At 40.0% G+C, this 23,805-nt stretch overlaps 2 protein-coding genes across 2 annotated transcripts in view; one reads left to right on the top strand and one right to left on the bottom strand.

Annotated features, from left to right (window-relative positions):
* Positions 1-4,089: 4,089 nt before the first annotated feature.
* On the bottom strand, positions 4,090-5,238 carry TAS2R38 (taste 2 receptor member 38). Its single transcript, XM_025380360.1, has one exon. The coding sequence runs from the start codon at positions 5,140-5,142 to the stop codon at positions 4,141-4,143; it is 1,002 nt and encodes a 333-aa protein (XP_025236145.1). The 5' UTR covers positions 5,143-5,238; the 3' UTR covers positions 4,090-4,140.
* Positions 5,239-19,982: 14,744 nt separating this feature from the next.
* Positions 19,983-23,805, top strand: part of MGAM (maltase-glucoamylase) — a 56,748-nt gene continuing 52,925 nt past the window's right edge. The window contains exon 1 of the mRNA XM_025381090.1: positions 19,983-20,075. The gene's annotated coding sequence lies outside the window, so the exon portion shown is untranslated. The remainder of the gene's footprint in view (positions 20,076-23,805) is intronic.

Below are 23,805 nucleotides of genomic sequence, written 5' to 3' on the forward strand. Positions count from 1 at the left end.
AAAAGTTCAAATTGAACTTAAAAATGAAAATGCAACATATCAAAATTTGTGTGATGCAGCAAAGAAGTGTTGAGCAGGAAACGTAAAGCTTAAATGTTTATATTAGAACAAAAAAAGTTAAATTATTGATCAAATTCTCTGCCTTAAAAAGCTAAAACAGGAAGAGAAATTAAACCAAAGAAATAATAAATAATAGAACATAAATAGGAAGAAGTAAAAGAAGTAGAGAAAATCAGATGAAACCAAATGATGATTGCTTGTAAACATCAACAAGTTGATGAATCACTGGCTAGAATGATAAATAAAAAGAGACAACAAAGTAATCAAAACTGAGAATGAGGGAATAGAAAACCATCTACTACAGACATTCTGATCAAATTTATGGCAAAAAGTTAAAAACTTAGATAAAATGGACAAACTCCTTAAAATATGAAACTAAAATAGACACAAGAAGAAATAGAAAATCTTAATAGTACTATATCTATTAAATAGGTTGTAATTACTTTGAAAAAAGCAAACCTTCATGAATAAAAAACTTCAGGTCCAAATGGTTTCTCTGGTGAATCATATCAAATATTTAGAGAAGAAATAATACCAATCTTACACGAAGTTTTAAGAAAATAAAGATGGAGGAAATGTTTTCTAACTTGTTTCATTAGGCCAGAATAACCTTGTCACTAAATCTTGACAAATATATGTAATTAAAAAAAGAAAACAGAAAAATAGAGGTTGGTATTCCACATAAACATATATACAAAGATCCTTAACAATATATTAGCAAATAAAGTAGAGCAACATATAAAGAGAATAATACACTATGACTAAGTGAGGCTTATACCAGGAATGCAGAGTTTATTTAACATTCAAAGATTAATCAGTGTAATTCACCATGTTAATAAAATGGAGAAGAAAAACTGTAGAATCATCTCAATAAATACAAAAATTTTTAAAATAAAATTCAAGACTCATTAGTGGTAAAAATTGTTAGCAAAGTAGGAATACAAATGGACTTTTTACATCTGACAAAGGGAATCTAAAAATGACCTACAGTTAACTTTATACCCAATGATGAAATAGTGAATATTTTCTTCCTAAAAACAGGAACAAGGCCAGAATGTGTATTCACATTAAATCTAATCAGCACTACACTGGAGATCCTAGCCAGTGAAATAAATTTTTAAAAAATAAATAAAGGGCATATGTATGGAGAAAGAAGAAATAAAATTGTCTTTATTTGCTGATGACATGATTAAGTATAAAATTTCAAAGAATCTTCAAACAGCTACTAGAACCAATATATTAATTTGGTATAGTTGTCAGATAATGGTTAGCATACAAAAATCAATTGTATTTTTACATGCTGGTAGCGAATAAAAATGTAAACAACTCTATATACAATAACATTATTAAATATTAAATACTTAAGAATAATTTTACCAAAAAATTATTTACACTAAAAATTACAAAACATTGTTCAGATAAAGACAAAAAGAGATATGTTTATAGATTTTCAGACAGAATATTTTTGAATATTTAAAAACTTACCAGTAATCTACCGTAATCCAAATTGAGGTATTGGTTAAAGACTGGACAAATAGATCACTGGAACACAACATAGAAACCAGAAGAAGATTCATGCATATATAGTTGTATGATTTTCAACAAGAGTTCAAGTCAATTAGAAAATAAAACTCTTCAACGAATGATATTGGCATACTTAGATAGACATATAAAAACAATGAAGTTCAGCCCTACTTAATACTACACAAAAAAATTAATTCAAGATCAATTATAGTCCCAAACAAGTAAAAACTATGAAAATTCTAGAGAAAATCATAGAGACTGTTTTTGCATGTCAGAGGCAGGCAGATATTCTTTATAGCAGACACAAAAAGCACAAGCATTGTAGAAAAAAATGACATTAGATTTTATTAAAGTCATCCTTTGTGCTTATCAGCACACTATTAAAAAATAAAAAGGAAAACCACAGTCTGGGTCAAAATATTCACAATGCATATATCAGACAAAGGACTTGTATCCGTATATGTTATATATATGTATATTTTTCATATACATATATGTATGTATATATACACACACACACAAATCAATAAACTTCTACAAATCAATAATAAAAAGACAATATAAAACAGTTGTGTATACATAGGAGTTGTATAAGAATACATATATGTATATTATCAGACATACACAAATGCTACACATCAATAAACTCTTATAAATCCGTAATAAAAAGATAACTCAATATTAAAATGGGCAGTTACTTTATAATAGAAAAAATACAAATAGCCAAGAAGCACACAAAATTGTTCTGCATATCATGAGTTGGAAGACAAATGCAATGGAAACCACAATGAGATACCATTTCATCCCCACTAGAATGGCCAAAATTAAAGAGACTGACAACACCAAATGTTGTTGAGAATGTGGAACAGCTCTCCTACATTATTGAGGGGAGCATAAAATGTTAGGATCACTTTGGAAAACTCTTTAACAGTTTTTATAAAGTTAAATGAATATAAATGTTTTAACATAGTAATTTCACTCCTAGGTATTTACTTGAGAAATGAACCTATGCCTACAAAGAAATGGATTCAAGAATGTGTATAGAAACTTTATTCATAGTAGCCCCACACTGTAGGCAATGCAAAATGTTCAGAAATAGTAAGTAAGCAAGCAGTGACTCATATAATATTATGGGTGAATCTCAGAAATACAATGTTAAAAATAAAGCCATACAAATAAGATGCTCCATCTCTACACCGACAGGGCATCTAGAAGAGTGGATCTCAACATTGGCTGCACCCTGAAATCACCTGAGGAGCATTAAAGAAAAAGAAGCCTCATTGTATCTCAAGATATTTGATTTTATTGGTCGTATTTGGCCTGGACATTGAGATTTTAAAAAAGCCCCTTAGATAATTTCAATGTGCAGCCAAGAGCAAGGACCGACGTCTTTGAGGGAATCCTGGGACAACTTCAGTGTCCACCAAGGAGAGGAAGCCAGATGAAGTTGCAAATTTGGTAGCCACTGGAGGTGAAGAAATGGCTAATTTTTGGAGGAAAACTGAGGTGAAGATTTGGATTTATTAAGACCAAGTGCCTGAAAGGAGGAAACAGTTCTCTGGCGCCACAGTTGGCAGAACTAAGAGCCTTGGTGGTGAGCTGCTACAACTGTGAAGCCTGTGAACTGTGAAGCCTATCAAGATTTAAATGTCTGGAATACCTTGTTTTCTCCTGAGTCTTTCAGTACTTGATTTGAGGAGCGCCTTCCTCGCTGGGTTCCTGTGCAGGAATACAGAGAATGCCAAATCTCCACAATATACCTTTCAGCTGGGCGATTTTGATAGGGCCCCCAACTAGAGAGACAAATACTTGGTACCAGGCAAAACACCATCTTCAAAGGCAAATTGGGCATAGCCAGAAAGTCCACACAAGGCACCTACTGGCATCCAGGTCACTTACTAGACAAATATCTGCTTCTCTTCCATCATTATAAAGTAGGTCAAAGTGCATTTCTGAATCAGTGTATTTTCAGACAAAATACACTATTCTTTTGTGCCTCTTGAAGTTGAAGTTACGTGGTACCTCTTGAAGCTGAAATTATGACATAATTATCGTTCTAAGTTTGTCTTTGTTTCCATGAAAATTGTGGAGTTTGAAGAGGATTATACACTTATTGTAGTAGTGAATATTTCCAAATATGATGCTAGCACCAGTTCTGAGAAGGAGGTTTAGCAGTCATGTTAAAAGTCAAACATATTTTCTTGGGATATAGATATTTCAGAAGAGGTGATTTCTCATGGTTTGATTCATACCAATAATAAGCTATAGTATATAAAGGATTTACACCAAATACCTCACCTAATTATTTTGTTCATTTTATCAAAACAAACCTAGGGTGCCACCAACATTATTCTTGCCTAGGCCATGTATAGTGCATAATTATTTTATTCATCTATAAGTTAGTTCATTGATACAAAGTGGAGAGACTTTCAATTGTGTTTTACAGAAGAAATCGGAAGGCTTTGTGAGGAATCAGAGTTGTATTCCTGAGGAATCAGAGGCATATTCATGAAGACTCACAGGCGTATTAAGGAAGAGTTCATTTTATGTCCATTCTCAGCACAGTGTCCTGGAATCTGCCATGTGGTCAGCTCCTACCTTCAGGCTGCTCTGAGCCCAGAGCAGAATGGTTGTCACAGCTCTCCTCAACTTGGCATTGCCTGAGATCAGGACGGCTGCATGCCCAGAGGGACAAGCTGCCATTATCCCAACACAAACCATCACCCCTATTTTGTCATGCCACAGAATAAGTAGGGGCACTGAGATGAAGGCAGCACAGGATGATATCACAAAGAAGCAGAAAAAGGAGATAAGAGACTTGAGGGCTTTAATGTGGGCCTCCAGGCTGGGGTCACGAGAGTTTCTGGTATAGACCTTCATTGTCCTCATGTGCCTTCCCAGGGAGACAGTCAGCATCCCAGAAGAAACCAGAAACAATAGGAAAGGAGGGACAGACCACAGATAGCAGAAGAGAAAGGAATAAAATAAGTTGAGATCTTTAATCTGCCAGTTGAGCCTTGTATTGTTATTCATGAATAGCACAGTTGTGACTGTGAAGTGAAGTCTGCCAAAAAAGCACCAAACACAGAGGACAGTGCAGATACAGGAGCAAAGAATAATACCCAGAAGCATCTGGGAGATCTTCCTGGAGACCCAGCTTGCCAAGCAGATCAGGAAGGTGTGAGAGAAACGGATGAGCTTGGAGCAGTAGAGCAGGCTGAGGCAGGCGGCAAGCCAGAGGTTGGCTTGGTTTGCAATCATCCATAGCATGAGGATGACTTGGTAGCTGTGGTTCAGTGGTTCACTCAACTTCTGGAAGTGGGTAAGCTGGATAGCACTCAGGAAGAGCAGTCCATGCAGGAAAAGCCGGCTGATGCTGAGACACAGAAGCACACAATCACTGTTGCTCAGTGGCTGCCTCTTCACTACATCCCAAAAATTCACCAAGGAAATGAAGGTGTTGGTCAGAAACCCCACTGCAAACTCCAGGACTGAAATGAACAGAAATGTGCTCCTGACTTCATAGGACACAGTGCAGATGTGAGTTAGAGTCAACATGATGTCACTTCTCTAATTGGCTATTCTACTTCTCTTCTCTAGTTGGCTAATCTTCTCTAGTTGGCTACTCTAAAGACCTAGTTGCCACCCAGTGGAGAGAGGTAAATGTACGTTCCCAGCCAGGACCTTTCCTTCACAAAGCATCCAGTTCTTTGCCTAGATCTATCCCAAAGCAAGAGCATCAAAAGTTCTGGCAGGAAACTTAGAGGGATGTTGTTTCTCTAGAACATCTCTTGGATACATATAAGAGCTTATCATACAGTGGAAGGCTGATGGTTCTACCTCTTGGGTGATGCAAGATTAATACATCCAGGTGTTCCTGTACAACCGCCTCCCCAGAAGGCCACAGCACAGCATCAGGGATGCAAACAAAACAGAGCCTCAATTTCCCAAATCCAGTTTTGCATGCCCATCTGGCCCTGTGAGGGTAGAGAAGAGAACAGGATTTGCTTATGGGTTTTGAGAAAACCCGCAGCAGGCAAAGCAGTTATTCTTGGTGATCTAAGGTTCGAAATAGAGTCTCTTTTCATTTGCATTCCTTCTCTCACCTGTGAAGTAATGACTTATCACAGACTGTGTTTTTAATATAGACAAACGCATGGTTCCTTTCCATGTGTCAGTGTATGACTGCAGTTTTATTTGCTGTTGCCAAAGGTTTTATGCAATCATCATTATTATGCCAGGCACTGTGCTTGGCAAGGAGAATGTTAACATGAACAAGACTAGCACTGTGTCATGAAGGGAGAGGAAAGGGGGCATAGCTGGTTCAGATTAGTATTATTTTTATTTTTTTAATTAATATACTTTAAGTTCTGGGATACATGTGCAGAACATGCAGGTTTGTTACATAGGCATACACGTGCCATGGTGGTTTGCTGCACCCATCAACCGGTTATCTACATTAGGTATTTCTCCTAATGCTGTCCTTCCTCTTGCCCCCCACCCCCTGACAGGCCCTGGTGTGTGATGTTCCCCTCTCTGTGTCCATGTGTTCTCATTGTTCAACTGCTACTTATGAGTGAGAACATGTGGCGTTTGGTTTTCTGTTCTTGTTTTAGTTTGCTGAGAATGATGGTTTCCAGCTTCACCCATGTCCCTGCAAAGGACATGAACTCATCCTTTTTTATGGCTGCATAGTATTCCATGGTGTATATATGCCACATTTTCTTTATCCAGTCTGTCATTGATGCGTATTTGGGTTGCTTCCAAGTCTTAGCTATTGTGAACAGTGCTGGCTTGAATTATTACAGGAGCCTTTTAACTGTTCTTTCTGCTTCCCAACTCCCTTACTCTATTTTCCACAAAGCAACAGTAGCAGTCTTGACAAGATATAACTTAGAGCCTGTCATTCCCCTGTTTAAACCTTTCAGGGCCTTTAAACTCCCTCACTATTGTTAAAAGAAAAACTTTATCCAAATTAAGTTTAACAGAGTTTAGTTAAGCAAAGAACAATTGATGAATTGGGCAGCCTTCAGAGCCAGAGTAGGCACAGAGACTCCAACACAGCCATGTGGTGGAAGATTCAGGAACAGAGAAAGGAAAGTGAGGTACAGAAAACAGAAGTAAGGTACAGAAACAGCAGGATTGCTTACAGCTCGGCATCAGCCATATTTGAACACAGTTTGAATAGTTGGCCACCACTGATTGGTCAAAATTTGGTGATTGGCACAAGAGTAGGCTATAGTCTGTTTACAACTCCGTTTATGTTACAGTTCACAATGTACAGAGAAACGTTTAGGCTGAACTTAAAATATGTAGTAAGGTAGCTTTAGGCTAAGCTGGATTTAACACTATAAAAAACTAAGTTCCTACAGTGGCCTACAGGTCCCATATAATCAGAGCCTCTGTTCCTGCTCAGATGTCATCTTCGTCTCTGTTTCCATACCAGCCTCATGGACCTTGTTCCTGTTCTGTGAATTCACCAAGCACCCTCCTACCACAGAACGATTGAACTTGTACTTTTCATTCCCTGAATTATTTTTCCTCTATGTCCTCCCGAGTCCCACTTTATTTTTAAAAGATCTCCTCTCAAAAGTCATCTTATTAGAGAGACTTTCCCTATGAATTGTATCCCTTGCCCTATATTAGGTGCATACTATAATACTTAACCTGTTTTGTATTTCTGCATATATTCAGTTATTTATTGTCTATACCCACCACCCCCCACTAAAAATGTAAGCTTCATGAGGGTATTTATTACTTAACATGTATTTTTGAATGAATGAAATTTTTGTAAACGAAACATTTAGTAGTCTATAGCATCCCCACGTTATATTTATAACATAATGTTGTATTTTATATATATATATATATATTTTTTTTTTTTTTGAGATGGAGTCTCGCTGTGTCTCCCAGGCTGGAGTGCAGTGGCGTGATCTCGGCCCACTGCAAGCTCTGCCTCCCGGGTTCATGCCATTCTCCCGCCTCAGCCTCCCAAGTAGCTGGGACTACAGGCGCCTGCCACCACGCCCAGCTAGTTTTTTGTATTTTTAGTAGAGATGGGGTTTCACCATGTTAGCCAGGATAGTCTCGATCTCCTGACCTCGTGATCCACCCGCCTCGGCCTCCCAGAGTGCTGGGATTACAGGCTTGAGCCACCGCGCCCGGCCGTTGTATTATATTTTTAACGTTCCAGGAATTATATTATAACATATATGTCTATAATTTCTGAAGTCTAGCTTTTTCCCCTTTTAAACATTTTCAAATATTTGTTGAGCTCTGGCCTTCCAATATTTGTAACTCTCCTTCATTTCTAAAGGAATTGGATGGATTTCATGATCACATCTATAAGCTTTGGAAAAATTCAGGCTAGTTACTCAGTGGAGATTGGAGAACGGATTATTTAGAGACTGGTTGTTATTTTCCAACGTTTCCTCCCACTCTGGTGCTTCTTTCCCATTTTTATAAATGCTATGACTTTTCCAGTTCTTTTATGATTGCTCTTCACGTTTCACTCACTCATATTGGGGAACGAGTGAAGATGGAAGGAGAGGAGCAGTTGAGTGGCTCTGCCTTGGCTTGCTATCTCTTGTGTGATAACATCTTCTCTAAGAAGTGGAGCTTGCTCTGCCTAGTGCTTTGCTGGCCCCCTCAACTTACTCTTTATACACAGCCACACTTTGGGCATCCTACTTTTTCTAAGTGTGCTCCCAGCTTAGAGGCAAAGGCTTGTGTTGAGAGTGTGGGCTTTGGATCCAGGCCACCTTGAGTTAAGGTCTGGCTCTCCTGCTTACTCACTGTGTGATCTTGACAAGTGATCGAACTCTTTCCATTCATCTCAGATGAAATGGAGATGATCAAAATAATGCACACCTCAGAGGGATGCAAGGCTTACCTAACTTAACACACGTGATGTGCTTGGAATTGTGACTGGCACATGATGGCCCAATCAATAAATGTTAGTTATTATTACCACTGTTCTAATGTGTTGCTCTTGATATTCCTCACCCAGTCCTCTTTTTTGCATATTCATTTAAAATACTCCTTTAATCCTTCAAGAGTTATTGGTGCTGCCCTGTTGGTGTTTTTAGATGCTTCTCTTTGTATTTTTTATGTTTTCTTTTTTTATGTTTTTTTTGTGTTTTGACTAAAGCTCCTTATGTATTATTAGTAGTGACATAAGTCAGTGATTACTAAAGATGTTCACTCTTGTTTTATTCTGAACTGTTCATATACAGATATTTATATAGTCCTTATTTGTGTATCATGATGTTGCAATTGTATTTAATTAATTGTGTTTGTGACCACTTCATTTGGGTTATTCATGCTTACAGAGTGTCAAACACAGACAGAGTTCTGCACTTTCAACTTAAGCTAATTTTCTCCTTGTCTTCACCACACCAGGTGGCGGTATTGCACTAAAGGTGTTTAGAAAAGATGTTTGCCTCCCTAAAAAGTCTAGGTAGAAACTCGCTCCACTGCACAAGCAGAGATATATAACTGTACAGTTAGAGCCATTTATATTAAGATTATAACCTTTTATTAAAAAAATAAAGTTCTTTATTTCTAGGAACACCAGATCCAGCCTTAATTTTTCAGTAATCGAGACCATCCTGGTTAACACGGTGAAAACCCCGTCTCTACTAAAAATACAAAAAAATTAGCCGGGCGTGGTGGTGGGCACCTGTAGTGCCAGCTACTCGGGAGGCTGAGGCAGGAGAATGGTATGAACCTGGGAGTCAGAGCTTGCAGTGAGCTGAGATTGTGCCACTGCACTCCAGCCTGGGAGACAGAGTGAGACTCTGTCTCAAAAATAAATAAATAAATAAAAAATAAAATAAAAATTTCAATAATCAAGGGCTCTTTCAGAGAAAGGTAACACAAACCTTCATTTATACTTCCCCTCCATTTGACTTATGTACACACATTGTTTGGAATTATCTAAATAATCTCTTTTGTAGATAGTCCTTAGCAATTGGCTATTTTTTGAAAAATGGTTTACTCAGGAAAATAAAAAGAGTAAAGTCAACTGCAATGCCAGTAATAGCAGTGGTAGGCACGTGAAAGCTCCTTATTTGTTATTAGTAGTGATGTAAGTCAGTAATCACATCTTTATCAGATGTAATAAAAAAAATCTTAGTCCCTGGATTTTGCAACTAAACAGATGTTAAAAATTCTTAACCTGTATAAATTTGTGTTTAGACTTTTGCTGCCATTTATTTTTGGAGATTGGAATTCCATTCTTTGGATTGATTTTTAAAAATTGGTCTTCATTAGCTTGACAGAAGAACACTATTATTAGTAATATCAAACTTCATTCCCTTAAAATACCTTGCTTAGATGTTTCCAATGACTAGAGAAATGGACATACCAATATATGTTTATTAAGAACAAAATATATTCCAGTTGTAATGGGCACTGAGGACACACTGGTGAACAAAGGGTATTAGAGGAACTGAAAGAGCACAGCTTAAAGCCGTAAAAGTAAAGCCATAAAGCTTAAAGTAAGTCATACCTTACTTTAGAGGAAAACCACCACTAGATGACTTCAGATAGCAGAGTTAACTGAAAGAAACAATGTTGGGGGAGAGACTACGGACCGGAAACAGACAATTGGGGTAGTGTCAATAGGAAACACTGGCAGTGGCCATCGTTAACAGCACTCAAGACAGATGAAATGGCACCTAGGAAGTCGATGAGGCAGGAAGGAGCTCGGTGCTTTCACGGGGAGACGGGAGGCCCACGTGGCTGGCTTGTAGCCACAGGTGACACTGGAGGTGAGACTGGGCTCAGGGCCCGGCGACTTCTTCCACTACCGCGTGATTACAATATAAAGTAACCAGTGATTGGCTATCTCCCATTCTTCCCCCGTGATTGGCTATCTCCCGTTCTCCCCCTGCCCGAATTCCTAGAACAGCGAGACAGCTGGGAAAGAATAGACCTAGGAAGAGTCTCTGCACCTCCAATCTCCCCAAATAATCAGGCAAAGCAATGGACTCCAGCTTTTCCAGGAAGTTCCAGCTCCCCTGCGACCGGGTCCTCCCCGATCGCTATTTAACAGCTCCCACCAGGTGGCGCCAGAACACCGCGAGGCCTGGAATTCCTGGCAGTCTCGCGGTGCATCCTCACCTCAGCCATTTAAATCTAGCAGTAATGTGGTCCCCTATCTCACGCAATTGAAATTTTAGACTCCACTTACTGCGTTATGATAGTCTGAATTTCCTTGAATCTTACAGTTGCCCTGCGAAGAATGTAATGATATTTCCATTGTACTGATGAGAAAGTGGTTTCAGGACGGTGAAACAGTTAAATATCTTGGCCAAGGGGACTAACCTACTGAGGAGCTGGGATTCCAACCCCAGGTATTCTGATTTCACTTCTGGCGTTCCTTCCTCTAAGCCTAACTCCCAATCTAGAGTATGGGCTGGAGGAGATACCCTTGCTTTGATAAGATGCCTAATAACATTTTTTCCTACCTCAGCCCTATCTGAGCTTTTTTCTTTCTTTTTCTTGTGTTGTGTGTGTGTGTGTGTGTGTGTGCAGGGGGAGTGCAATTGCTCTTGTGGACTCCTCAGGGCGATAGAGGGAGGCGGGTGATAGCTCATTCCATTCCCAGGAGAGAGAGAAAAATTGAGTCTGGATAGATTTATAGCTCAGGAGACCACTGTTCTGGTAAGGGAAAGGAGTAGGGGAAAATTTCGCTGCGCTGGTTGAAAGAACATGTCGATCTATGCAACAGGTTAACATAGCTATTCATAAGTTAGAGCATAAAAGGAAATTCCTCAGAATTTTTTCAGGTGGGTCTGGGATGATGTCTTCCTTTACTCACTACCTACAGGCTTCCTATATCTTCTTTGCTTCCATTATACTTTGTTCATAGCACTATTGTAGCACTTACCATATGTATTGAAATATGTATTTGTGGCCGGGCATGATGGCTCACGCCTGTAACCCCAGCACTTTCGGAGGCCGAGGCAGGCAGATCACAGGGTCAGGAGATCAAGACCATCCTGCCTAACACGGTGAAACCCCATCTCTACTAAAAATACAAAAAAAATTAGCCAGATGTGGTAGTGGGCGCCTGTAGTCCCAGCTACTTGGGAGGCTGAGGCAGGAGAAGTGTGAACCCTAGAGGCAGAACTTGCAGTGAGCCGAGATCGCCCCACTGCACTCCAGCTTGGGCGATAGAGCAAAACTCCGTCTCAAAAAAAAGTATTTGTTTATGTGGGTATCCTCAATTATATTGAGTTCTTCAAGAGTAGGGATTATGTATTGTTCTTTTTTTACTCCTTATTGTATATGACAAGTAATTAGATTTTTGTTGGTTTATTTGGCCATTCACTTTAAATCCAAAGTAATGGTTTGACCAACCTTGCTTTCTTATGAATGTAGGTACGTTGGCTGTGCTTAAATCTAGGTGAATTCACTCCTGGGATTCTTTTTATATTTATTTCCTTTTATGAGACAGGGCCTCACTCTGTTGCCCAGGCTGGAGTGCAGTGGTGTGATCTCGGCTCACTACAACTTCTGCCTCACGGGATTAAGCCATCCTCCTGCCTCAGCCTCCAGAGTATCTGGGACTACAGGTGCACGCCTCTATGCCCAGCTAAGTTTTGTATTTTTTTGTAGAGACAGGGTTTCACCATGTTGCCCAGGCTGGTCTCAATCCCCTGAGCTCAAGCCATCTGCCCTACTCAGCCTCCCAAAGTGCTGGGATAACAGGCATGAGCCACCGCATCTGGCCTCCTGGGATTCTAACATGTTTTCTGCACAGAAGATCAAAGGCTGAATGTCTTTATAACCCATTATGTAGCCATTCAGGAGGGCACTCATCCTAAGAGAAGAAAAAATTAGGTAGTGAAATGATCCAGTAACAAAATTGAAGGCACAAAGTGTAGGCAGGCTCTTGTTCGGGGACATGGTGTTTGCTATGAGGCCTTGTCCTCTGTTACAGTCCTATGGACTCTGTCTGAATCCAAAGAACAATTCATTAAGTAGGCGCTTTTGGCTGCAAGCAGTAAAGATTCATTCAGGTGAGCTCCAGTAATATGGATTTTTATAAGCTATATCAATAATTCTCAAGGCTTAAGTTACCCCACACTAGGGAGATCAGGATCACCAGGGACTTGTTAGAAATGTAAGGCCCCTGACCTGTTGAATAAAAACCTCTGAAAGTGTTCATGACTCTGTGTTCTAACAAGCCATTCAGGTGATTCTGATGCACACTCATGTTTGACAACTACTGGGATATAAGAGAGGATGATTTTCCAGGACTTCAGCAATGAGCCACACTTCACAGAGATTAAACATCACTTGGGTGCTGAAACTTTATTCAGGACCCGTATTGGATTTTTTGTTTTAGCAGTAGGAGTTAATTGCCATTCACCTGAATGCTCCACTGTAAGTGAGATTCAGACTCTTGTTAGAAATTGAAGAAGGCCTTTGATGGTTTTAGGTGGTATAGCGCCAGGAGTTCCAGTAATTCCCAAATCTAGCTCTGCCAGTTATTCCTGTTACCTGAGAAGAACAGCAGCAAAGGGGTGTAATGTGGGTATTACTCTTTTAAATGTGACAGCAGCACCCAACAGCTCTCGCTGCAGAGCCCTGGCATCAGTTGGGTTGAAGCAAGCAGTAGGCCTAGGTAGAATCCACACACCCAACTTGCCATTCTTTTCAGGGTAGTTACTACCAATTGCCTATGCATATTCTCCCCATTGTCAATGGAACTTCGGTGTTTATTAGGCATGTCAGTATTCCCAATTTAAAAGAACTACAAATCTCATCCTTCTTTCAGATACAAATGTCCAAATGACACAAGAAAAAGTAATTGGATGGAATTTCTTAGAAAGCCCTTGTTGCATTTCCCTTTTTCTGTGCCTGAACTCGAATGTTATTGTTGGACTCTAACCATGAGGCAAAAGCCAAGAGAATCTCAAAGGCTTCACTCTGAAATCCTTGACGGCTGAAACTACACCAGCAACTACTCTTTTCCAGCCTTCTCATTATGTGGTAGTGGGAAACTCTTATGTCCTTAAGCCACAATACTTGGAACATTATTATCAGAAGCTGAATGCAATTACTAACTTATCCAATATTAAACCTATACCTTGGGACCAGAATGCGCAAGAGTGGAGAGAGGTAGAGAAGAAGTGGGAGGGAGAGAGGGAGAGAAGAAGTGGGGGGGGAGGGGGGGAGAGAGAGAGAGAGAGAGAGAGAGAGAGAGAGAGAGAGAGAGATTACTTACCCACTTATTTGGAGAAAGAGAGAAAGAAGAGATAACTTACCTGCATGAAGGATCTTGGATCTAATTGCCCATCTAAGCATGCGAAGCCAAGGGTGGAATGGAGAGAAGGGCAGCCTGCTTCCTGTCTAGGTTTGCTTGTCAAGAAGAGGCAGGAAACAAGAAGTACAATAGAGGAAACCAAAGAAAAGATGTCTTTACTTTCTACATTTTAAGACATATTGTTTTTGTCCACATGTATTTGTTAAAGGGAGGTTGGCAGAGTGGTACTGGTATAAGGACATGTGGTTAAAGATTTTCTCACACAGTTTTTATTTCTGTTTTTCTATTTTTTCATTTTGTTCTTGCTACTAATTGATCTTGCTAGCAATTCTTTCTGTGTCTTACACTGAGAAAGAGAATCTGAGTGGTTGAGTGGTGACAGAGTGGGATGCTTCCTGAGCTGTAGGCCAATTTAAGGATTGGCTGTCTTTGGGTTAGGTGCCCATCCCTGGTCCCAGCATCTTTAATGGCAGCATGGAACCTTGTGATTAGGGACATAAGATCACTTTTCTCAGCAGGGACCCGTGGGTGGGGATTCCTTTTGAGGGATCTCTGGACCCCTCTTAGAATTTTGTTTTGTTCACAAACATAAGCTAAGGGTGGGGAGGTTTTAAGTAAAAGCTGATAGAGTTGTAAGCCATTGGATGATAGCCCTTTCGTGCTTCTTCCTAGCAGATTTCACATAAGAGAACACTGTGCAGCATTGACACTTGGAGGGTTCTTTCTCTGTCTGCAGACACGGGAGCTCAAGCCGTACCCAGAGACAGTGTGGACATGGCGATTCCCAGAGAGCAGACCAGGAGGAGAGGGAGGTAGCTGGAGGAAGGATGCTGAGCCAGAGAAGACGGCAAACATGATAGAGACCGTACATGGCTGTAAGACATTGTGAATTTAAGACATTTCCTACTGCATTCTTTTCACGTTTTTCCCTTGGGGTAGGGGACTGAGGGGAAATATACCTACCAGTGGCTCATTATAGGGGAAAATTTCTGTAGAATTTAATGTTTGATGTTGAAAAACAATTGTGTACATTTGCATACTATTATATTGTACTACCACAATTTTAGCAATTCAAAATATTGATTGAAATTACTTATTCTTTTCCACAAATCTTGAACTAAAATGGAATTTCCAAAAAAATGCATTATGAATCTCTCAATATGCCACCACATACCTCCTATGGTATATGTACCCTCATCTAAAAAATAGAACTCAATGGAGATGCCAAACCCCATGGGGAGGGACTTTGTGGAGACTTGGAGGTCCTACAGTTGCAAGTGGTGGTAAAAGCCAGAAAAGTGCAGATAACAGGAAGATAACTTTTTGCTCATAGGGTAGACTATGATTAGACATTTTTGGTGGATATATTTATTTATACCGGACAATGGGAGGCAACCCGAGCCTGTCATAGCAGGGCTAGCAGGGACCATTTTGTCACATGGCACAGAAACTCACAGAAACTGGAAGTTAGGATAGTGGTGGTGCTGGTAGTTGTGGTGGTAGTCATAGGCATAGTAAAGGTAGTGTTTTGGTGAAGAAATAGGAGAATCACATGAAATTAAGTTGTACCCTGGCTTTCACAGAAATGAAAAGAATACTGGCAGTTAATATCTCTGCTTTTCCTTTGGGTTTGAATGTTTTCTTTCTGCTACTCTCTACATGTGTATCCCATTCTCTTTCAGACAAACAAGGATTTTCACTAAAACTAATTTCTGCATCTTAATAACATGCCGTAATCCCACAGACATAGTGCTCACTCAGTGCAGTATGATTCCGGCACCGTGTCTTAAATCCAAATTTTTGGGAGGGTGAATCCATCTGGACGAGGTTGGATCATCTGTCCAGCTGGTTCACTTGGCTGAGATCAGAGTATTAGGGTCTTGTTGAGCTTCCCACACAGAAGTGGACCGTGCAGGTGTCAGCGAAGCACAGGGGAAGGGGCCATGGAGGAAATGATGGGGGTTTCTAGAACAAGATTTGAGCTTGAAGAGAAATAGCCATCTCTGAGGTGAGGATGGTAGAATTTGACAACTGATGGGATTTGAGGGATTCCTGTTTGGGAGACTTGGTGGCAAATCCACTTTGCATTTGTTGGATGAATGAACAAACATTTAGTTTGAAAAAGCCATTTTCTGTATTTACTACTTTCAAACCCTACGAACATTGGATTTCTGGATTGAAATTAAATTAGTTTAATGAGTTTAATTAAATGAGTTTAACTCCACCACTATATGAGTGACCTTTAGCAACTCATTTCTCTTAGTTTCTGTTTCCTTATTTATACATGGGCGTTAAAAATACCTGCCCTATCTTAAAGGATTGTTGTAATCAATGAAATAGTACAGATTAAAGTACTCTGGGGCTGGGTGTGGTGGCTCATGCCTTTAATTTCAGCACTTTGGGAGGTCAAGGTGGGTGGATCACCTGAGGTCGGGAGTTCAAGACTGGCCAACATGGTGAAATACCATCGCTACTAAAAATACAAAGATTAGCCGGGCGTGGTGGTGCATGCCTGTAATCCCACTTATTCCGGAGGCTGAGGTGGAAGAATTGGTTGAAACCAGGAGGAGGAGGTTACTGTGAGCCGAGATCACACCACTGCACTTCAGCACTTTAGCCTGGGCGACAGAGCAAGACTCTGTCTCAAAAAAAAAAAAAAAAATTAAAAGGTACTCTGAAAACTGCAAAGTGTCACACAAATGCAAAGTTTTGTTTGTTTGTTTGTTTGTTTTGAGACAGTCTCACTCTGTCACCCAGGCTGGAGTGCAGTGGTGTGATCTCAGCTCACTGCAATCTCTGTCTCCCAAGTTCAAGCGATTCTCCTGCCTCAGCCTCCCGAGTAGCTGAGATTACAGGCACCTGCCACCATGCCTGGCTAATTTTTGTATCTTTAGTAGAGACAAGGTTTCACCATGTTGGCCAGGTTGGTCTCGAACTCCTGACCTCAGGTGATCCACCCACTTCGGCCTCCCAAAGTGCTGGGATTATAGGCATGAGCCACCGTGCATGGCCAAATGTAAAGTTTTATGTGAATACTAGGTGATGTGTTATTCCTAAAATTCTCTCTGTACTCATACTTGTGTGTGCATGTGTTCTTGTCTGTGGTGGTGAAGAGGAAGGAGTAGAAGACAGTGTAAAGCTGCTAAATAATAGACATTTCACAAGACAAGGAAATGCTGTAATGTCCTGTGTACATTGTTTCTGCTCTTACCTTCCTCTGAACATTTCTGGGCAGAGAAATTACTCCTCCTCCAACCAACTCCTTTTTGCCCTTTGCAGGTAGCATGCGATGTTAAGGTCTTTTATATAGGACGAAAGAAGGAAAGCAACTTGGCTGCAACAAAAACAGAGGTAAAAATTAATGTTTGTAGGCTCTGAAGACTGTGAGAAATCACTTTGATAGGTAGGGGGTATAGATGCCATTCGCTTGTGAATGTGTGTGTGTGTGTGCGTGCACGCGCGCACATATGTGAAAGAAACAGAGAGAGGGGGAGAGAGAGAGAGAGAGAGAGAGAGTCTTGTAGTAATGGTTTTTCTCCATTGGCCTGTGGAATCAGTTCAGTGTGGGATGTGTTGACTGTTTCCTGTGGCTATTCCTAAGGGTTGAGGAACTGGAGGAGTAGTTCTTAACAGAATTTAAGCTAATGATACTGCTTGTTGGATATTATTTCATTTTCAGAAAAGACTGGCTGAGGAGGGGTTGGGAAACTGACATTGGATGTCAGGTACTTATGTCAGCTTAGGCTCAAAGTAACATCATGAAGTACTCATGATCATCCCTGATTTCCAGATAAGGCAACTGAGCTTCAGAAAATTGAAATGATTGTCCAAGTTCTGCAGAAAGTAAGTAGAGGACCTCATATTTAAGCCCAGGTTAGTTTGATTTGAAACTCCATGTTCTTTCTTCTTCTTCTTTTTTTTTTTTTTTTATTAGAGACAGGGTCTTGCTGTGCTGCCCAGGATGGAGTGCAGTGGTGCTGTCATAGCTCTCTGCAGCCTCAATCTCCTGGGCTCAAGTGATCCTCTTGCTGCTGTATGAGGGCTGAGAATCCCTAAAGAGCATTCTCCAAATTTTCCAAAATTCCTCAATTTTTATGGAAAATTCCCCAAATTTTCAGATTAAATCATCTGAAAATTTAACATGAAAATACTCTCCAAGAAATGATTTATCTTAAATGAAATACTATGTTTGACAATTTCATACTAAAAGGATACTTCTAGGGACACCTAATCCACCCACCGTTAATTACCAGTAAAATCCACACAGATAAAATTATTTTCTACAAGGATTTTATTCCAGGAAGGGAGAACACAAAGCCATGTTCCATGTAGGAGGAGGAAGAATGCACACGGGGCCTCATCTGTCCCTTCTGGGCTCAGCATTCAGAATGGGCTCTTCATGTGGGTCTGGCTTTAACAGAGAGTTTGAGGAAGCTCTGTGGGCAGGGACTTAAGGAGTGGCTAGCACTGCTCCGAGCACTTTGGGGAATGCACACCTATGAAACAGAGCAATGTATTCTTGAATGCACTATTAAACTGGCATTGTAGTAAATAAAGAGTTTAGTAATCACAGGACTGGCCAAACAAGAGCAGGGAAAAACTTCTCAATCCCATCTCCCCCAGGATTCAAAGGCTGAGGTTTGTAAAGGGTACTTTGGTGGGCATGGGGCTGGAGAACTTGTGTAATTGATTGGCAGGGAATGAAATCACAAGAGCACCTAAAACTGTCTTTGTGCAGCTGAGTCAGTTCCCACGAGGGGTGTGTGTGTTGGGGGGGCCTCAAGACTAGGTGGTGTCTCTTGGTCTACTGAAACGCTAACAAATATCTAAAAGACCAGTTATTTAGGTTTCACAATAGTGATTGATATGGTTAGGCTTTGTGTCCGAACCCAGATCTCATCTTGAATTGTAATCCCCTTGATCCCCACGTGTCAAGGGAGGGACCAGGTGGGAGGTGATTGGATCATGGAGGTGGTTTCCCCCATGCTGTTCTCTTGATAGTGAGTGAGTTCTCGCGAGATCTGATGGTTTTATAAAGCAGTTTTCCCTGCTCTTGCTCACTCTCTCTCTGGCATGCCGCCATGTTAAGATGTGCCTGATTCTCCTTCCACCATGATTGTTTCCTGAGGCCTCCCCGGCCTTGCGGAACTGTGAGTCAACTAAACCTCTTTTCTTTATAAATTACCCAGTCTCAGGTATGTCTTCATAGCAGTGTGAAAACAGACCAATACAGTGATGTTATCTTTGGTAGTTGGGGAAGTTACACATTTTGTGACATTGGTTATGTGACTGGGGCAGTAAACAACTTACAGAAAACAAACTAAGCCATGGCGGGACATTGTTTATGCCTATTCTTTAGCAAAGTCCAAGCCCCTACCATAATTCCAACCTTGCCTTATGAATGTGGCTTTAAGCTCCGGGCAAGGAGGGGGATCATTTTCCCTTGACTCCAAGTTTAACTATAAACTAAATCCCTCTCATAGTTATGTTGGCCTTTGTAGTAGAATAAGCAAAAAACCAACCAAAAAAAGAAAAAAAAATCCCCCAGAAAACATAATTTAGCCTGGCAGGTTAGAAGCAAGATGGAGTCAGTCATGTTAGATTTCTCTTATTTATAATTCTGCAAAGGCAGTTCAAGAGTCACCAGACTGTTAAAGGATTTCCATACTGCAAACAAGCTTAAGGACACCCGAAAGAAGAAAGAAGAAAACTATTTTTAAAACATTTTTAAAATGACTTCCTTCCATCGCAGTCATCAGATTGTGCTACTAAATGTCGATGAGTTCCTGAGAGATTCGGAGTCACTGCAAGATACCAGGGCTCTTTTGGAATACTGGGGTCATTTATTTTTTGCTCTTTATCATCTACAAATTGTGTCTGTGTTCTCTTACCAGACACACGGAGTGTCCTTACCACTGATTAAACTTTCAGTGCCTGGAGGGGATGGAGTGGGTCATGGGAGCTGACTTTTCCTTCCAAAAGTCGTAGGGATGTCCTTCGTAAAGCAAGACCACGATTACTAATTAACTAAAAATTCTGATCCTGGAAATAAAAGCTGGCCATTCATTTGCATTTGAAAGCCATTAACATTTTCTTGATAGGTCAGTAAATAGTTACCAGATCTTTGGTTGCTTTGGTGGACTGTGCTCCTCTGCTTTTATTGCTAAGCCATCCTTCAGACAGAGAGGGAGCGGCTGCAGGAGGTAATGAGGTATGTTTGTGAACCTTGGGTTCTTTTGTGGTTACAGATGTGTGTCTGCAAGTGTGTGTGAATTTGAGTTGGTCTCCTTTAGTCAAAATGCCCTTGTCAATTTGTTAAACACAGACAAAGATAAACAACACCAATAATAAATCAAAAATTATGCACATGCATACACATGGAACAAAATTCTCATTTATCTTTTTTTCTTAGTGTGTGTATATTTTTCTGAACTAAGGCCGGATCTATAAGCCTGATTGTAGTGAAACCTGTGTGTTTATGTGTGTGTTTCTGTGTGAGGTGTGATGAATTATTTAATACTTAGGTTGAGGTAGCAGGCAGAAATTCTTTCAGATTCTGGAAACGAGGTGAGAGAAATGAATAAAAGGCGTTAGAATTTGGGAGTGAGATTAGAGCATTTCTCTCTGAAAGGATGTGGAGTTGTGATTGAGAAAATGTAATTGGAGAACCAATTATAGTCAGAAAATTGAGAAATCTATCACTATGCTTATGCGTTTGGTACCTCTGTTGATCAAATACAGAATAATTTTAGGGAATAGACTGAGGGTGTGTGTAACAAACTGGGATGCATTTATGAGTTGGTATGCACTGGGGGTTAGGAGTGGTTTCCTGTGGAATCTGGAAGGAGGTCGTAAAGAGAAAGGTAGGGTATCTGTCCTGGCAGTCATGTGTGGAGTAGAATGGGAGTGCCCGTGGGAAGAGGAGAAGGTGATAAATTGTTTTTGGCCCTCCCTGGTAAAACTTAAAATAAAAAAAAAAATTGGATCCTTACTAGTTGCCAGAGTCTAGCTAGACACATGCAGGCATTTCTTTTCCGACTGGTTACAGAGGTGGGAAGGGAGAGTTACTCTTGGGGGAGAGAAAGAAATTGAGACTAATCCCCATGGGTCTCCCTGAAAAAGGATATCAGTAGGTTCTTGTTGCAGAATCTAATCAGTGGCTTTGCTGGGCAAGGAGGACCTCCCAGTGTCCAAACTGTCTACAGTCTGTGTCCTGGTGTGGGACAATAAGTGTATGTCTGCAGGTGTGCCAAGAGGGGGTGAGATGGAGGGGGTCTTTGGTTTGTTGTGCTGGTAGGACCCTGTGCTACCAGGGATCAAATGAAGTGCTACGCTAAATTTAAGACAGCTCATTGCTATTTCACTCACACTTTGACAAGATGCCAATGATCATTTTTTATTATCAGGAATTCCCTCACCAATAAATTTTAATGAGCTAATAAAATTACTATAAAAATTGTTCTGTAAGCAGGGAATGGAACTAGAATAAGAAATTTTCCATTTAAAATTGGTTCAGGTGGCAGCTGTGGAATGTGATGAGAAATATAAGCCTTCGCACACTCTGTTGCCGGGCTCGAGGAGGAGTTAGCTGTCTCCTAGAGATGATCCCTTTGCAGTTCAGATGGGGAAACTGAGACCCAGAGGGGTTAAGTTGTTTTTCCAAGGGCACACAGCAGGCTAGGGTAAGAGCTGACTCTTAGATCTCTCACTTTGGATGTGACCAGACTTGCAAGAAAAAAGCCATTCATTAGCTACCTTATCCCTTCCCACTCACCAAGCAGCTGGGAAAGGATGACCCAACCTACTAATATTGCCCAGCATTTTTGATGAATAGCTATGGCTTGCTGGGGTCCTCTTTGCAAGTTGTTCTTGGTCTATCTACAATGAATCCTCTTTTCTACTAGATCTCATGCCTTGTGTTAGCAAAGGATTTTAAAAGAATGGCTTAGACCTCCATGTACACATCAAACACTGGCCATAATGCCGAAAAGAGGACAAATATCTAGTTTTTCCAAATTAATTTAGATAGCCATTTTAGTAATTTGGGCCCCCATGTGATTTGTCTACTTTGCCTAAAGCACTATGACAGTACCAGGACAATGAGCTTTGACAATTATTCATATACTAAATAATTCAAGAAGAAAAAAATTCTATTGCTTTTGCATAATGTATATATATATTAATAATTCTTTTTTAAAATTTTACTTTAAATTCTGGGATACATGTGCAGAACGTGCAGGTCTGTTACATGGGTATACATGTACCATGGTGGTTTGTTGTACCTATCAACCCGTCATCTAGGTCTTAAGCCCCACATGCATTGCGTATTTGTCATAATTCTCTCCATCGCCTAGTCCCCCATCCCCTGACAGGCCCCGGTGTGTGATGTTCCCCTCCCCATGTCCATGTGTTCTCATTGTTCAACTCCCACTTATGAGTGAGAACATGTAGTATTTGGTTTTCTGTTCCTGTGTCAGTTTGCTGAGAATGATGGCTTCCAGTTTCATCTATGTCCCTGCAAAGGACATGAACCCATTCTTTTATATGACTGCATAGTATTCCATGGTGTATATGTGCCACATTTTCTTTATTCAGTTTATTATTGATGGGCATTTGGGTTGGTTCCCAGTCTTTGCTATTGTAAATAGTGCTGCAGTAAACATACATGTGCATGTATCTTTGTAATAGAATGATTTATAATCTTTTGAGTATATACCCAGTAATGGGATTGCTGGGTCAGATGGTATTTCTAGTTGTAGATCCTCAAGGAATTGCCACACCGTCTTCCACAATGATTGAACTAATTTACACGCCAAACAGTGTAAAAGCGTTCCTATATATATATAGTAATAATTCTTACATTTCAGTACGATTTTTTTTTCTGACCAACCTAATTAAAATTGCAACCCTTACCCCAACATTCCTCATTTATCTCCCACTTTTTCTCCATATACTTATACAGTATAACCTATTGTATATTTATTTATTTTGTTTATTGTCTCTTTTTTCTACTTGTGGGAATGTAAGAATCACGAGGGCAGGGATTTTTATCTGTTTTGTTCATTGTTGTATAGCCAGTGTTTGAAAGAATGCTTGGCACATTGTAGGGACTTAATAAATAATTTATGAATGAATAAATAAACTGCAAGCAGATTTCTTTCTTCCAGAGATATAGCTTAGATAATGATGAATGAACGTGGCACATAAGGCACATCAGTAGCTTCTTCTAGGTCTCCCAGGTAATTTAAAACAGTGCTATGGGCCATAAACTTAATGTGGTTTTATTTGATAAAACTACAATCTCACAGAAAGCCCAAGCTGGTGTACACTGTGGGGCATTATAGCATAGCCTATAGAGTAACGGTTGAAAGCCATGGCTGTGGAGTCCAAAGGGCAGGTGTTCAAATTGGGGCTCTGCTCCTTATCAGCTGTATGACATCAGGCCGGTTATTTGATGTTTCTGAAGCTTAATTTTTTCATCTGCAAGTGAGGATAGTAGCCATAATCAACTTGCAGTTGTTATAAAAATTGCATGTGACAAATTATGGAAGCCTCTTAGGATATCTGCTCAATCACTGTTAACCATTATTATCATTAGCATTAAAATTGCATAATTATATATTTGTCCTATAAAAATAATAGTCAAAGATTAAGGACAGATTGCCAAGTAGTGGTTTTTTAAAAAACATTTTTAAAAGCACTTAACCCTATTTAAATTATTTCCTTTTTTATTTGCCTCTTGCCATTTTTCTTGATCTTAGTTTTTCTTCAATTGCATTTCTAATTGAGATAGGAAGCTTCACCATCAAGGGTTCTATAATGCAGGAAGTAAGGTCAATCAGATAATGCTGGAGTTTTTTTTAAGGTTTAAGGAAACCTTTCTCTTGTATAGCTAGAAAATAGATATTATTGTTCCGTAGAGCAAGTAACCATATTTGAAT

Source organism: Theropithecus gelada, chromosome 3 (genome assembly GCF_003255815.1).
Source record: "Theropithecus gelada isolate Dixy chromosome 3, Tgel_1.0, whole genome shotgun sequence".
Taxonomy (NCBI): Eukaryota; Metazoa; Chordata; class Mammalia; order Primates; family Cercopithecidae; genus Theropithecus; species Theropithecus gelada.

Coding starts and splice junctions, on each gene's coding strand:
- TAS2R38 (XM_025380360.1), bottom strand. CDS start 5,142: ATGTTGACTCTAACTCACATCTGCACTGTGTCCTATGAAGTCAGGAGC.